General features: G+C 41.3%; 1 protein-coding gene across 2 annotated transcripts in view; it reads left to right on the forward strand.

Moving 5' to 3' along the window:
• edil3a (EGF-like repeats and discoidin I-like domains 3a) overlaps window positions 1-16,920 on the forward strand; it is a 108,096-nt gene that overhangs the window by 55,214 nt on the left and 35,962 nt on the right. For both annotated transcript variants that reach the window (XM_084551026.1, XM_084551027.1), the window contains exons 4-5: window positions 1,534-1,647; window positions 11,476-11,657. In XM_084551026.1, coding sequence (XP_084407152.1) covers window positions 1,534-1,647; window positions 11,476-11,657 — 296 coding nt within the window. The remainder of the gene's footprint in view (window positions 1-1,533; window positions 1,648-11,475; window positions 11,658-16,920) is intronic.

Raw genomic sequence — 16,920 nt, forward strand, 5'->3', positions numbered from 1 at the left:
AGAAAAGGATGTGTGTTTCAAGTTCAGCCTGGACGACAATTTTATTATCTCTTAGGAAAGATTTTATTGCTCAATTTCACCAAACATCTTTTAGCCCAAATACGGTTGTCTTGCGGGTCTCCTGTGGATTTTTGGTTGAATCGCAAAACATTTCTCATTTCTCTCTCTCTCTGTGCCTCTCTTTTTTTTATTATTTCACTCTAGTTATTTTATTTATTTTCTTTTTTTTAGTATCCTGCCCTGCTGGAGATTAAAAATGCGACTGATTCTAGTCACAGTACCTCAGTGACCATTATGTGTGAAGACCGTGACTGTATTTCTCCAGAGCATAAGACATTCCCAGAAAAAAAAGATGTATTTGGAGATATTACAAATGTGCCCGAGTGACTATTATAGATGTTACTGATACAATCTCAGGGAACGGAAGCGGCGTAACAGACTTACTTTAATCATGTTTCACTTTCTTAAGCTTTCCAAATCTCAAGCCTAGTTACATATTCATGAAGCCAAAAATGTACCTATGAGTCACAGACAGCTCGGAGTATGTTTCAGAGGATTAAAAGTGTTGTAGCAGCCACGGGCGAGTTTGGAAATCATTAGAAATTTGCTCAAAAAGTTGTTCAGAGTTCCTTCCTTTTCCTCTAACCCCCTTTCTAAACTGTCCTTGCAGTTCCCCTCTGTTCACCGCGGCGGAGTGCAAATGTGAGTGATGGGTGGCGTTCGAGTTTTGTCACCTCCCGTAATTGGTTCGTTAAATCGGAGAGGCGCTGTTTTCAGAGAGCAATTACGGAGCAAAGGTGACAAAGGTGTACAGTAGATGATCAGTCCGAGGCAATTTGTCATATCGATAAGTCTGTTCTGCTCTCGTCTGTTTCTGCAATGTTTGAAGGCGCAGAAGGTGTTTAACATGCCTGCTGCAAAATGTACTGTCAGTTTGTGTCGTTCTGTGTCATAGGTATTTGCTAACACGAGTCACGCTAAGTCTGATGCTCGCCTGTGTCTGGAAAGCAAAGGCACAAAAGAGCCTTATCGGCTGCTGAAGTCGCCGTGTTATTATTGAGCAGAGCCATTTGTTCCCACAAGACAAACTGAAAGATATAACATAATGTCAGAAATATCAAATTCTAAAATCCTCCAAGTTATAAATAATACATATTAAAGACTTGTGTTAGTTCTACTGCTATCGCTTCATTATAGACGTAAACAGAATACCCAAACTCCTCAGCAAGTTTTAATTGACTTTTTTTCATTCTTTTTTGCTCTTTTAATTTCTCCACACAAGACACATGTTGTCTTTTGCGTAACAACCGAACGCTGCGCCTTCTCAAAAATCTAATCTAGCCCGTGTTCAAGCGTTCAATAGGCCACCAAGGAGTTATTTTCATTTATTTCTTTCAAGAAGCCGGACTGACGAAGTAACGAACAGGGGAAATTCAATATATGCTACCTACCAATGCATTTTAATGAGGATTAAGCCTTTCTAATTGCTTGGTTCAAATAAATGAATGCGCCCCTTTCCTTTGCTTCTTCCAGATATCAACGAATGTGAAAGGGACCCGTGTAAAAATGGGGGCGTTTGCACAGATCTGGTTGCCAACTATTCCTGCGATTGCCCAGGGGAGTACATGGGGAGGAACTGTCAATACAGTAAGTTCTCATGTTTCTTTTGAAGTGATGTTTTTGTTGTAACTCTTTTCCTGCTTCCAATTGATTTTAACAGCACACCTGATGCAGGTAATTGCAAAGCACGTTGATCGATCCGACTGCGTGTAATTCCCACAGACAACATCCATTTTTATACTTCAGTGGATAGTGCACCGCTCTTTGACATATCTTCTCTGATGCTATACAAGTTATTATTATTATTATTGTCATTACTTGTAGTGGCATTGGTAGTAGTGGTAGTAGTAGTAGTAGTAGTATAGAAGAAGATCTACAACAGTATTTAGATGTGCTACGCGAGATCAACAGAAAATTGTTCCTTCCATCCCTGCTGCTCATCCTTAATGAAGGAGTCAGTTGGGTGGAAGGATGAGCTGTCAAGTGAAAGGGATTAATAACTGTTGGAGCCACTATGTGCTCAGTATGCTCCACTGCACGTTAGGGATCATATGCTTCGGTGAAATTAATCCATACTTTGTCTCTCCCCTTATCATATCGGTAAACACATGAGCATTGAGAGTATGAGCTGATCGGATCTTACGCTGAACTTGATGGATTTCAGTAAACGTATTCTGCCTGTGTGTCTTTATAGATGTACACCGATCAGCCACAACATTAGAACCACTGACAGGAGAAGTAAATAACATTGATCTTCTTGTGACAGTGCAATGTTCTGCTGGGAAACCTTTGGACCTGGATGTTACTTAGACATGTACCACCCACCTAGACCAGACCAGACACCCCCACCCCATAGCCAGTAACACTCCTTAATGGCAGCTGCCATCCCCAGCAGGGTGCAGTCTGACACAGGCACAAACCTGGCCTCCAAATTCACTACATCCAGACCTGATCAAGTATCTGTGGGATGCACTGGAGCGAGCCTGATCCACAGATGCCCCTCCCCTCAACCCATAGGACCCAAAGGCTTCCACTAAAAACATTCTGTTGCCAGACACCACAGGACACCCTGTCCTGTTTTGGAGACACAAGGGAGACCTACACAATATTAGGACAGGACACAGGAAGGTCATAATGGTATGCCTGATCAGCATATACAGTATATGCAGTGTTTTTACCTGGAAACCATCCAGAACTTCCCCTGCTCACAAGTATTTAGTTTTCTGATTATGAGGCCAAACTGTCTGTTAGAATCCGTGCTAATGTTCCCTCCCACAATTGGGGATGCACACGCAGGACATAACTGTTAAATGCATTTTCTCATTTCTGAACTTCACACAAACCATGTAGGAATTGTATCCCATCTATACAGATCCCCTGAAGGAAAAGAAGTGCCCTAAGTCATACACTGTTCACCTAATATAGATGTCAGCGATATAACTTAATTTGAAATTCATTGTGAATTTCAGGACACAGTAAGGTCATAATGTTATGACCTTACACAAAATCTTTTGGGAGGTTGGGGGTCCAGTTCGTCTGGAGTCACCCCATTGGGAGTTGATCGTGCCCTTTCAAAGACCTGCTGGGCCAATCAATCATTTTGGGCCTTTATCCGGTGATGGGCTAAAGCGTAACAGCAACGTAGTGAAACATAATTCTTGCCCCACTGACTTCAATTTGTTTACAACGAAATAGCTCTGATTCATTTTAGGATTATCCAGTTGCATGCAGAGTCCTATCATGAAATCCAAATTGCGTGTCACCAGACTCATAATCTGATAATAATTGAGTCTGGCTTCACTCGCAGTATGTAGTATTTCTTTAAAACCTGAATATTTAAGTCTTGGATACACAATGTTCCTGCTTTCTGCATAAAATAAATAAATAAATAAATAATGGATTTCCTGAAATCCATTAGTTGTGATCAATTATCAGATGAAAAGACAGACTTAATGTAGTACGCACAACCTGTTTATTTAAATTGAATAATGCTTTATTCTGCATGTTTATACAAATGCAATTAAACCTAGAGCATAATAGTAAATAATGAAAAAAAATATCTGGATGCTGATAAGTCACATTTTGTATTTGCAAGCCCCAGTGGCCGTATGGAAAGAGGGAGAGCCTCTGTCTTATCAAAAAGTAGCTTTCTTTTCCCACGAAGGCCAGGAGCTAAACGAGACTCCATGTGTTTATTATGCTATTGTGGGGATTTGCTCTGCAGTCTAGGAGCATATTAGGATTAATATATCAGTGGGCCTGGAGCCCTGAGCCACATCGCCTGCACTGCTACTCGCAAATTAATTCTCAAGATTTTCTATCTTACGTGCACCACAGTTGTTCGGTGACAGGCCGGAGCACTGCAGTGTGGAATTTGGAACATGCCGGCATTGGCAATAGAGACATTTCTGATTCGGTTTGAGGGTAAGAGGAGACGGAAAAGGAGTCAAGAGGCGCAGCCTGACTGAGTGGATTGGATTAGGGAGTGAAACAGTAGAGAAAAAAATTGAAGTCATGCTGATTGAACAGGGCTGAGCTCCATTATTTATTTAACAATGGTCATTTCCTCCCCCTATAAATTCAATATGTGTACAGTGTATTACACAACCATTATTCAGTCAGTTACTTTCAAAGTTCCTGTCTTATTAGTTTATTAGTCTAAAGTCCTTCTAGAGTCTATTAGTATTTGGATGGTTTGTTTTGGCAGTGTACTTAAACCCCATTTACTCCAAGAATGCACGATAAGATGATGTATTACAAGCTGAATGTATGAAATGGCATACACTTCCTGTCTCCTGAGTGGTGGCTCTCTGAAGTGTTGTGAATATATAATTAGTTACATCAGGTGAATGTGATCTCACATTAACGCCAGGCTAATACACAACATGTGCGCGTGAAATAAATAATCCGAAATATGTTTAAGAAAAAATCTGAATCATATATTCAGTATGGTTTTGCCAGCGTTATTCTATTTCCCTTCGGAGGAGGTATATGTGTTGGCAGATCTCGCAAGAGTGAGCTGCTGAAAGACAGACAGGTCAAGTTAATTTTTTTCTGAATTGTCTGTCAAAAAATGCAATTTTAGCTTCAGAAAGTTTGGAAGATACAGTATGTGTCGAGGATTTCATTTGCTGATTATGAGGCCAAGCTGTCCGTTAGAATCCGTGCTAATGTTCACTCCCACCGTTGGGGATGCACTAGCAGGACGTTACTGTTAAATGCATTATCTCATTTCTGAGCTTTAGAAACAAACCGTGTAGGAATTGTATCCCATCTATGCAGATCCCCTGAAGGAAAAAAGTGCCCAAAGTCGTACACTATTCATTTAATATAGATGTCAGCGATATAATTTATGTATATGTATAACAGTGATAATAGTGTTGGACTATAACCAAACATAATGTCATAATGCTTTCAGACTGAGCTGCATGTTTTCTAACAGGGCTACATTTTGCTCAAATGACAGATTTAGATTCCTGGAAACGGCAAACATTATATTACGCAAAAGGAATATATATTTTTATGTAACAACTAGAAAAATCCAAAAGTCTGGAAGTGGCAAAATTACATGAAGGTTTTGGATATCATTAGTGCCTCTTTACAAGAACAATTGATGCAAGTTGGTACTCCAGCCATTTAGTAATGCATTCTTATAAAGCTGGGATATCTTTGAGTGACGAGTTGATGAAATCCAAAAGTCAAAGACAACGACACTCCTTGTAATGTCTAAACTAGGGCTGTCAAAACTAATGTCTTAATAACACAAACTCATTTCAACGCTACACATAGCTTATAAGTGCATTTAACACATGCACGTTCTGTTATTATGTAGTAACCAGTAACACAGTAACAATGTGGAAAGCAAGCACAGTCTGAAGTGCGGTCATAGCGAATAATCATATAACTGTAGAAGGCAGTCATACACCATGTAGCGCCAAAACTCTCCGAAATCCACAAGCACAAATGGATAAAGAAATTAGTCTTTTGAACTTAAAGGTAGTTATCCACGTCGCTGGATAAATTGCAATGGAGGCGCCTGGACAACGATATTCTGGACATTATTTGTCATTGTTTTGGACTGTTGCGACAATAATAGCATACATTTGCATAAGGTAAGCATATTTGTCCACTCCCTTCTTTATAAGAGTGAAGGCTGTTACATACCCTGCAAGAACAGAGAAATGTGTTTGTTGTTTTCTCGAGGTGGTAGGAATAAGAACAAAGTTCGTTCTGGCTGTGTCATTTATACTTCACAAGAAACTCAAGCGAAGAACATTTCCGCTTTAACCAGCCCATTTCCAATTTCGGATCGATTGCAGAATAGTTGTTGGACGCCACACGAGAAACAAGTTCTGCCTGGTTGATGTGTCGAGAACAAGCTGTGAGAACTCCCTAACGAGGGCTGCAAGAAAAGAATGACGTCATTCTCTTCTCGCAGCCCTGGGAGAGAGAACAAATTTCTCTGTTCTTGCTGCGTATGTAAGAAAAATATAATTTAAAACAGATAAAAGAGCGTGCAGTTTATTTGTTTAAACGTGCACCGACTACGGAAGTCCTGCAATTAATTGTGATTAAATGTTTGAATCTAATGACAGCCCCTAGTTTAAACTCATCATTTATTAAATATGCCGTGCGGCTGGTTTGCTCCCCAGTGTGCGCAGATAAAGGTAGAACGCCCGGAATGCAAAAAAACATCGTCTCTTTTGACTTGTTCCCTCAGCCCACGTTGTGTGTGTGTGGGCAAGTCCAAGCTCACACAGGCTGTTGCGGAATAAGCAGCTGTATATTTACTGGAGGTAATGTGCTATACCAGAAATCAGCGTGAGAATTTAAGGCAGTATTGAAAGCAGTGGTAGAGTTTAGGCCGTTGCGTCTCGGTTCAGTGATTACATTGCCTTCAGTATTGATTTCCTTGATCCCATGGAAAGTGAGAAGCAATAAGTAGAATCATATCTATTACTTGCCAAAATGAATCCTACTAAATATACAAGAAGGCATAAAATAGAGTGAGATAACGCTTGGCACAAGATACCTCAGCCTTTCTGCTGAAGCAAATTCGGGAATATTTCTGTGGTAGTCGTCCCGAGACGTTAACGCTTTCAGACGCTAATATGGGCTAAATGGTTGGTTAAAGATTCAGTACTGAAGAAAGGTGATGACTCTGCTGTGCCCCAGTTCCTAAAAGCATGTTACGGGTACAAGGATTATAGAGCCATCTGTCTTGGAAAGAAGCTAAATTGTTCAAGTACTCAAAGTTTACCTTGGATGTTCTCCCATCCAATAACATCACATAAAACCCAATGGGCCAGTATCAAATAAATTGCAGGTGGCCGGAAACTCTGCTATCTGCTGCAAATTGGCCTCAGTTTTCATGGTATTTAATTTAATTTGGTATTTCTTTTGTCCTGTTGGATTCATTTTTATGCCTCTGCTCCTGAGGTATCGCGTTTTCATTTCGTCTGTTTGTCCCAATTTTCGAGAACACGACACCCGAGTGAGGCGTAGAAGAATTTCTTCGAACTGGGCACAAACATCCACCTGGACGTACGAATTGAGTTGATTTTTAGTCGTTTTAGTTCTTGCTCTCAACTATTTACTGTCATTTTGCAGAGGAATATGTTTGTTTACCCAACGTTGTGGCACTATACCGACTCCATTGGATAGGAGCTATACAATAAGTACAGGCAAGTGTAACATTTAATGTTAACTCAGATTTATTTGCATCAGCCATTAAACACATTGACCTACAGAAATAGATAAATTGGTACTGCCTTCAAAATAAGTTAAATGTCTGGTAAAGATGCTAGTGTACATTTATCATTCCGTTCACCCTGTTAATACCCTTCACACATGCTTGGTGTAAGCGTTTGAAGTATTCGGTGTTATTCGGTATGGTACCTGTCCTGGTCATTCTATAACTTTAATGAAAGCCGTTATGCTCATGTTTGTCTGTGTCCCTCTTTATTTAATTATAGTGCAGTTATTTTTCATCAATCTATCAATTGCTCTCTGACTCAATTATCACCCAGTACCATTTGTCATCTGTGGAACCTCTGTTGTACGGCTGACATCTGTTTTGGGCGTTTATTATTCTTTTCCACTGCCCTCTCTTTCTGCTGCGCGCTCATTAGCATTGGTGTGCTGGCATTAATTTCGGTGGGGCACTAATTTGTTTAGGCCGTAGGTAGGGCTTGTGGGAGATGGATTCAGCTGTCACATCACGCCAGCGCTGGCGTTAGTGATGTGTGCTGTCGCCGGGCTGATGTATGCTCAGGGGCCAGCAGGGCAAGGCCCGGGGGCTGGCTGCCTCCGCGGCTCTGACGGACGACTGGCAGGCAGCTCGTTAAAGGCGGCCCATCATTGCCGCAAGGTGAGGAGGACCGCGGCTTTGCAGTAGTGTCTTGTCACAACAGTTGCATAGAATAACTTACAAGGGAGCTGCCCAAGAGGTACAACATCCAGACAAATGTGATACGATGTGCTGATGCAACATTGCACTTCGATCCATAATGTTTGGCCTCAGTGGGTAACAACAGATGTCGTCTCATTTTTTTGGGAGTCAAACTTGGGTGATGTGCCACTTGCTGCTTGTGGGAGAGAACCATGCATAACCCCGGCAAACTGAAAGTCAGGATTCATTAAGTATATTGTATTGATGTTATTGATTTGCGCAGGCGACATGCTTTGCATTTGGTCTGGAGATATAAGGCTCAACTCAATTAACAGTTCATTTGATTGCAAGGTGCAGACATTGATTGCTTGCAGAGACAACTTATATTGTCATTTACAAATTTGTGGACAAGTGGGGCTATATAAAGTCGTCTCTCGGAGGTAGACAGTGGTGTAAGTCAAATCCAGGAGTTTGTGGCTCCTACAGACCCTTACGTTCTTGACTTATTACGCTCTTTGACAATGTTAAGCAGATGACACAAGGTAAACTTCGCCAGTCTTCAACCGCCTCCACTTTGTTGCCTGCCGTGGTGATGACTCCCACTCTAGCGGGAGATTTTATATGAACTGCATTCACATGACCTCAGGAGCTCAAGAACATGTAAACACCAGTCATTTAATCACTTGAAAAGAACAGCCTGTTGTTTTTTTTACTGTCAAGGATCAACTTTAACACGATAGCGCTTTGAAAAATCCTAGCCCGCACTCATTTTCACGGGTCCCTCGTCTTTCCAAGCTCTCAGTTTAAACCGCTAATACACGTCTAAAAATAAAAGCTGTTTATTCCCTGCAAGTCTCTTTTAAAAGAACCAATTTAAACTCATCCACCAGATATGGGAAAATCAGGAGATGAGCTTCGGGAGTAGGCTAGTGCATCCACCTACACCATCCTCTCATCAGTCTGGAAGCAGTGAGTCACACACAAGGAAGAACTAGTGAAGCGAGAGAGATTTACCATACTGGAATATATAAACATATCTCTGTCAGTGCACACAGATACACTTTTTACTCTCTTCCAGCCTCCAGACGATTCCCCCGGACTGTCCTCAGACATTACTCACTGTCTCCCTGCCTCCCTGTTGACTAGAACCCCACTGTTTAAGCAGCTGGATAAGTCGTTCCAGAGTTGTTTTCATTGTTCCATTCTTTTCTGACTCTTGGCATTCTTGTGCGGTGAAAGTCTTCTCACACTTCTCAGCGCTGCCAGTTTTATTGTCTGCTGGTGTGTGTGTGTGTGTGCCATATGTGCGCCTTTCCTGCCTGCGTGTCAGGGCTCGGTTTTGAAACGCTTGTGTCTTGTTTAAATGGTGACGGCATCCCAGCTTTCAGGTGACCATTGCTCCAGGCTTCCCCTGAAGGCTGGTTTGCACAGACACTTACAGTTGAGCCAGCATGAGCAAGCCAGCATGTGGCTCTGGCTGAAGGCTTCGCTTGACATGTCCTCATTCAAGCTCCACTGTGGTTTTTAGGCTCCCACGCACAAGTGTTTAATCATCTGTGAGCGCAGACAAAGCATACAAATATAATATGAATCAGATACACCACTGCTCATAAAACAGAAGTATAATAAGTTCTGCCTATTACTTTAATTGCTTTTATCCTCGTTTCCATTAGAAATTAACGCTGGGAACAGAGTAGGAAGAACCCCTCCCACATAATTTCCATCATGAACTGGAAGCTATTGTGTATCAATGAGATTAAATACAGCATTTGTAATAATCCTTTCTCTCTCTCTTTTTTTTTGTAATTCTAAACCATCATTCAATTCAAAAAGTGCATTTGAAGAGCAAAATGTGTACTTCTGCTTCTGACTGCCTCAAAAAAAGAAGAAAAATAAATGTCTTTAAAAACACATGGAGTCAGTCAGACAACAGGATCTGAAAAGGAGAAGACAAAACACAAATGAGCAGAAGGACAAAAAATACACAGGCTTGAATACTTGGTGCTAAGACAAACTGGTACTGCAAGGGCATACACAGACTAAATACAAAAAACATACGGGATAGACGAAAAAAGGATCTGCACTAAAAGCTGAGGCGAGTATCTCAGAATAAAACAATGAGCAGACTCACTAACAACAAGGCGGCAGGAAATAAATTACATTCATATTTCATGTTTATTTTCAACCTCACGTCTAGGAACTCTGACAGAGAATTAAACACCTGCTTTGTTTTCTCCCAGATTACAACGTGCGGGCAAACAATTTCCAACCAATTGCATGTGAACTGTGAGCACATTAGAAGTTAAGGTCTGCGCCATGAGGGAATGAAGGGAGGCCGTCGGTTTCACAGCTCTGAAGACGGTCACACCTGATTCATTCATGGTGGCGAATGCGCCGCAGCTGTTTCCAACAAATTCAACCACAGTTGAACTGATCGGCGTGTTTTCTTGGCGCACCTGAGCTCCTCAATTATGATGCATTTCCACGAGCTGAGTTATCCTATAATTGTAGGGGAAGCCATACGATTTGCATCCGTATGATATTTTATAATTGCATCCATACAAAGATGGTGGCATCCCTTAAAATCTGATGTGTGTTGATTGAAACAGCAGATGGTTTGTGAGGAAATGAGCAATTAGGGAAATCTCATTTTGCGAGAAGTGCATACTTTTTCTACTACTTTATATAATAAAACTGTACACTGTAGTCTGTCTACATATATATCTACCTGCAACTATATACATGCCCCACCTCATCCACTTCTACATGTTTCATGGGTTTTCTATTAATATTTGATTCCCCAATACTTCCTGCATACCTGTTTTGCAGAGCAATAAATTCTTTATTGGATAAACATTGCTAGACTCCCTTTCACCAGTTTCATTTTTTATTGAAATGAATTTTGTGTGTCTTGACACACCAATCAGGATTAACCAGGAAAAATTAAGTGCTTGAAGAAAGGACAGCGCTTTTGTCTGGAGATATATTGTGTGTTTTCGCCCCGCATATTTAAAGATGCTGGATTTTGGGGGTGATGCTGTCCAGAAGTGGTCACAGCTCATCAGGAGGAAGCCTGTGGGCTCCGTTCCTGATGGAAGGCAGGCACAGACTCCTCGAGCTGGCAGCCGGGAAAGGATTATATATATTTGTTTGCCTCATTGGAAACATTAGGATCGCTCTTGTCATGAAACAAAGCAACTTTTAAAGGAATAGGTCATCCATTATGATCAAGTCTCAACAGGAGGCAGTAACAAAGCAGCAGTTTCGTCAACCATGTCTGAGAGGTTTCAGGAGAAGGACACTGAGGGAGAGGAATTATGTGAGACTCAGAGAAACACGTATATTGGCTACAATATGGAGACATTTAAAGGGGAAACAAAACAAACCGAGAAGGGCAAAATCACTGACCTTACAAAACGCAGGCTTTGTGGTATTTTTGAAAATCTATATGCATCCCATAGACTGAGCCGAACACGTATTCGAGTGTTAAAATCATCTATCTTTTTCTCCGTCTCTTCACCCAGAATGCTCCGGACCGCTGGGCATGGAGGGCGGTATAATCTCCAACCAACAGATAACAGCCTCTTCCACCCACCGCGCTCTCTTCGGCCTGCAGAAGTGGTACCCGTACTTTGCACGCCTCAACAGGAAGGGCCTGGTCAATGCCTGGACGGCTGCCGAGAATGACAGATGGCCGTGGATCCAGGTAAAGCACAGTCGCAGGACAGACCGGGGCGTGATTCGAATAAATGAAGATGCAGGCACAGTCCTAATTATAGACAGACTTTTGTTTATGCATCTTAAAGTGGTTTGACTTGTATTTTCAAGTGTGTTTTTTGTATAACAGCACTTTGCATGAATAGTTTACTGTGTGAAATGCAGCAGTTTTCATTTTGGAAGTTTATCACAGCTATAAGTTTGACAGGTAACTTCATAAGCCATAAAAACCGTAAGCTAATGGATAGAACAGATGCAGATGTAGTCAAGTGTGAGGAACAATGCAAATGTGCTTCACTTTATGGTCACGGTTTGGGGGGGGGGTGGGGGCCATTTACTCAGCGGTGCCATCTCTTGTTTTGACATTCAGTTGTGACATGCTTACAATCTGCAGTGGCACCCTGTTCTGTGTCATAGTTTGACTTCGGCAAGGTTTCCTAGCAACGAAACCATAGTGCACACGGCATTGTAATTATTCAATCCAATGAAGATTTCTTTTTGTTGAGAGTTTTGTTCATTCTGATCCGCAAATTGCTGTCCTATCCGGAGAGTCTAATTTTACATTCAACAGCCATATGAGCAGTATTGTTGCTATTATTACTAAAAAAAATAATTTACTCCCTTTGTCTGTCTTGTACTTCAGAGTACTTCAATTCGGGGCCCTTCATCTATAACAACCATACAATGAAAAGAAGGTTTCAGTTTATAGCAATGAAGCACTGATACATGAAACTCTTCTGTTACTCAGCCTTTGTTTAATGCTGTGACGTTATTCTTATTGTTGAAGAGCTACGTAGACAGCTCAACATGATATATATGATATATGCGCTTAATTTCTACTGTTACAGAGTTGTAAACCTAAGGAGCCAGGTTGTAGGTTTCAATCACAGACTGTGGAAAGATGGACGATGAAACAGCTCCTCAAAAGTGAAGCCAAAATAAGTAGAGCTCTCCCTGGTGACTGGCTGCAGTATAGGTCATAAGCGCCACTCCCTCCATGTTAGTGGATGGGTCGTGAGCTAAACTAAAACACTAAAATACATATTTTTTCAAGGATGGTTTCGACCATTTTTGGTAGCTGATATAATACCGATACATACTCAAGTGTCCATTTTTCTGATCAGTGATGATAAGTTTCGTTTTAGTTAGTTATTTGACGCTATAGACACAGGATGTGACACCATGATGACTACAAGTTGCCACACCAATCGCTCCGTGAAGTGGCCCCGTAGGACCATGAGAGTTGGAAAAAAATAATAATAATAAGAAGAAGATGAAGAAGAATATAGAGTATAATCCGACATTTCCTTGTAGCTAGTGGAGGTCAGAGCACGCATTAATTACACAAAAACGCGAATGAGCCTGGCGAAAGTGTAAGCGGGTCATCAATAATGTGGCTCTGCGTGAGTCCACTCTCGGACCGTACTGCGCAGGCTCTGGCTCCAAATTCGCAAGATGGTGCCGCCCGTATCCCTGGGAAAAAAGCATCAGTTTGGCCAATGTGTGGAAGTGGGGACGTGGTGTCCATATTTATATACAGTCTGTGGTTTCAATACATAATGCAGTGATTAAAGTGATAATATCTTCTGTGCCTCCCTTACTTGTACACAGCTGTAGCTCCTAAAACAACTGTCAGATGATACACAGAGCAACTTGTTATTCATGCAGTTTTACGAAAAACTATTTTACAAATATTTTTTGGTTACCTTAGAGCATGCTGTTGTCAGATATATGATACACAGACAGTGAGGTGTGAACAAAGTATAACAGAAAGGCATACCACATAGCAACAGCATGATGGAGAAAGTGGAGCTACATGTAACAACAGGAGACTACTGGGAGAAGGGAAAAATGGGTCTGTAAAAAAAATAAATAAAAAAAAGTTTGACACGAAAGAGTCAAAGATGCAGCCAACATGAGTGAGAGGAAAAGAGCCTGGCTCACAGAGAGGCTGAGGATAGCGGGAAATAAAACATTCAGGCGGTTTGTTTGACTTTAATGATGCCACGTGGGATGCTGCGCAGGATGCTGTAGGCATTGTGTGTTTCTACAGAAGGCCGGGATAATTGGGACGTGAGTACAGAGGTGTACAGTCATGTCAGTGCTTGGGGATTATGCTAAGGAGTCGATGGTGTGCCTTTGGAGTGTGAAGAGATGCGCTGTGACTGTTTGCATGTCTGACACGCCAAACAGGTTATACCGACAGATGACAACCCCTTGCAGGACAGGGATCAGATTTGTCCGGCTCTCCGTGAGGTTTTTTCTCTGCAGCAGTACGTACTGTATCTTTGGATGGCGGCCAGGTTCAGCACTACCCCCTGCAAACCTCAACAAATGTTTCAATCATAAACAAACATGGAGCAATATACTTTGAATAATACATCACACAGCTTCACACAAAGCATGCAAACACTGAATATGTGTTTGTTTGGGTTTGGGTCGGTTTGCGCTTATGGCTGGTGTGTGCGTGCGCCGGCTTGATACCATTCACACATCTGTGTACTGTGAGAATGCGAGTTTTCCACAGCCTCGCCACGTCTAGCTCACACATAAAATTGCATTTGAACACTCAAGGGAAATATGCTGCCGGTCCCACCAATATCAACAAAATAAAGCTACAGCTGGCTGTGGTGGTAGAACGAAACAATACAAATCACTTGTGAAGGCTAAGAGGGACCATACATATTTTAATGTGAGTTAAACAGTTAACAACCTAACGTTCAGATGCAGATCTCTATCAGTTTGGTCACATTATATGGCATGTGGAGATATGTACTGTATATGTAACGGACTCCAAAACTCTTATTCTGTCCGGGGAGATTTTCACTTTCACGTTCCAGTGTAACCTTATGTTATTAAAACATTCTGCAGTCTGGTGTGGTTGAAATGTGACCCTGACGGAGGCTTTTCTGTCACAGCATGACTGCATGAAAGAAACAGAACAAAGGTTTTGGACACGCACATTTGGTATGTTCTGCATTTTTGCGAAACAACTTGCAGTAAGACAAAACCTATTCTTTGATTTAAAAAAAAAAAGAATAAGACCTAGTTTGAGGTCTTAAAATCACTCTAGCATATTTAGCGCCATGAGCAATGTCCAGATGTTTTCTGTGGATTTTTCATTAGTCTCTAACTGGCCATCAATTCTAAAGCAAAACTGCGTCACATCGCTGACGATCGTAGGCTGGCTGATTTCTGATCCTGCCACAACATCTCACTGGGTGTTACCGCGCAACTGTGACGCTGTCTGGATTATTCACACTCGTTTTTTAAGGGGATCCAGGTTCACAGGCTGCCATCTCTTCTGATGGCCAACTATGGTCCCTACACAGGCCGCCACAGAAATGAGACAGAAAAAAAAAGGAAAACATTAAACGCAGATGTAATGTCAATATTTGCATAATAAAGGATAAAGGATATTTTTAAAAATATGCTCACGTGCATTTTTTACACAACAGTGCCACGGGGCTCTCAGCTAGTTTCAAGGACAGTCTAATTGTTACAGTGCTGTTTCAGTTCCCTCTATAGTCGTGATCACAGCGTGCAATCAAAGCATTACTTATTAATTCGCTTTTAATGCTCTTGACCTTTTTATGTCTGAGTGTGAGTTCTTGCTTGTTGTTATGGTCATGATTAGTGAGCATGTGAGCATTAGTGAGCATGTCCGGATACCACTTTCTGTCATCTCCATACATTTGGATATTTGTGCTAATAACATCACACATATGTATATACACATTTTACCTGGGTTGGAACGTGGATTTCTTTTGTCATTGAATCATTTTTTGGCAGCTGACGTTACCGTCATTGTTTTGACACCATGCTACTTCACACCTGATGCCAAAGCACCACAGGAGCTCACTTTTCTATTTAACTCCTCAAAGAGAACAAGAACAGATAGCTTATTTTCCAGAAGTGTCCACTGGTGAGCGGTGGCATTGTTGCCAGCTCATATTCTGAGTCAACTATTTCCCCAAGACTGCTTCTACTGTCTTTCTACATGCTTTAAGCATCAGCATTTTGGCCTGACTTGCTGGTCTTATAGGCAGGTTGGACTGCAGCTGAACGCCTTGTAGGCACCAATAGGATACGTCTTAATGATGAAATTGTCAAACTATTTTATGTCTGACTGCCGCCACATCGGCGAGTACTTCTCTGAGCCAAAAAGACTCTTGTTAGCGGCCAGGTCGCCTCCATATGCAGCCACCTACGATTGTTTTCCATATTTATGGTTGGCAAACCAGCCTGGAGGTGTATTAGTGCTACCCTCTGCATTCACCTGTCTGCACAGCTAATGGTATCGGGTACAGTTGTAACGTTGATCCGACCACACCTCCTCCAGACTCACTTGTGTCCCGCGGGACCGCTTTATGAAGCAGTCGGCATGGCAATTTGTAGTCGCCATTATGTCACTAAAACGAAACTTATCCAAAAAAATTGACGCTCGAACATGCATCGACATTATATTAACTACCTAAAATGACTGAAACCATCCCTGAAAATAAATTCTGTGACATGTATTTTAGTGTTTTAATTTGGCGCAAGTCCCATCCACTAACATGGAGGAGTTTATGATCTATACTGCAGCTAGCCACCAGGGGGAGCTCTACTTGCTTTGGCTTCACTTTTGAGGAGCCGCCCATCTTTATACAGCCTATGCCATTGCTGATACTAATATCAAACATCCCTAACTATTAGTGGTCTTAACCATATAAATTAAAATTAATATTCATTTATGAATTAATGTAATAGTTAGTGACTGTATAGACGGTTCCATTTTTATTATAAGGCTTTAAATGAATGTGTTTTTTTCCTATTAAATACAAATTGTCCGGACGCGCTCTGGCATCATTGAAATGGAGCATATATCATATAAACGTATTTCATGCTGTCCTTCATTATTTAGCAGAAGGTTTTCAGGTTCTGACATGCTGTGATAAGGCATAATTGAACCGGACACTTAAAACAGAGCAAACAACAGGAATCAAAGTTTTCATCATGACTGCGTCTGGAATTATTTTCATCATTAATTACACTGTTGATCATTTTCTCCATTAATCAATTACTCGTTCTGCCTGTGAAATGTCAAGTAACAGTGAAAAATGGCCTCTGTAATTCCCCAGAGTCAAGCTGCCTTTCACTGACTAATTGTTTCGGCTCTAGTTATTACGCATAACTCAAATTTTCTCCTGACATGTATTTCTTATGGCACTGGGCCATGAATTTAGATTAAAACATAAATGCAAACAATG

This window comes from Chelon labrosus, assembly GCF_963514085.1.
Source record: "Chelon labrosus genome assembly, chromosome: 9".
NCBI classification, from domain to species: domain Eukaryota; kingdom Metazoa; phylum Chordata; class Actinopteri; order Mugiliformes; family Mugilidae; genus Chelon; species Chelon labrosus.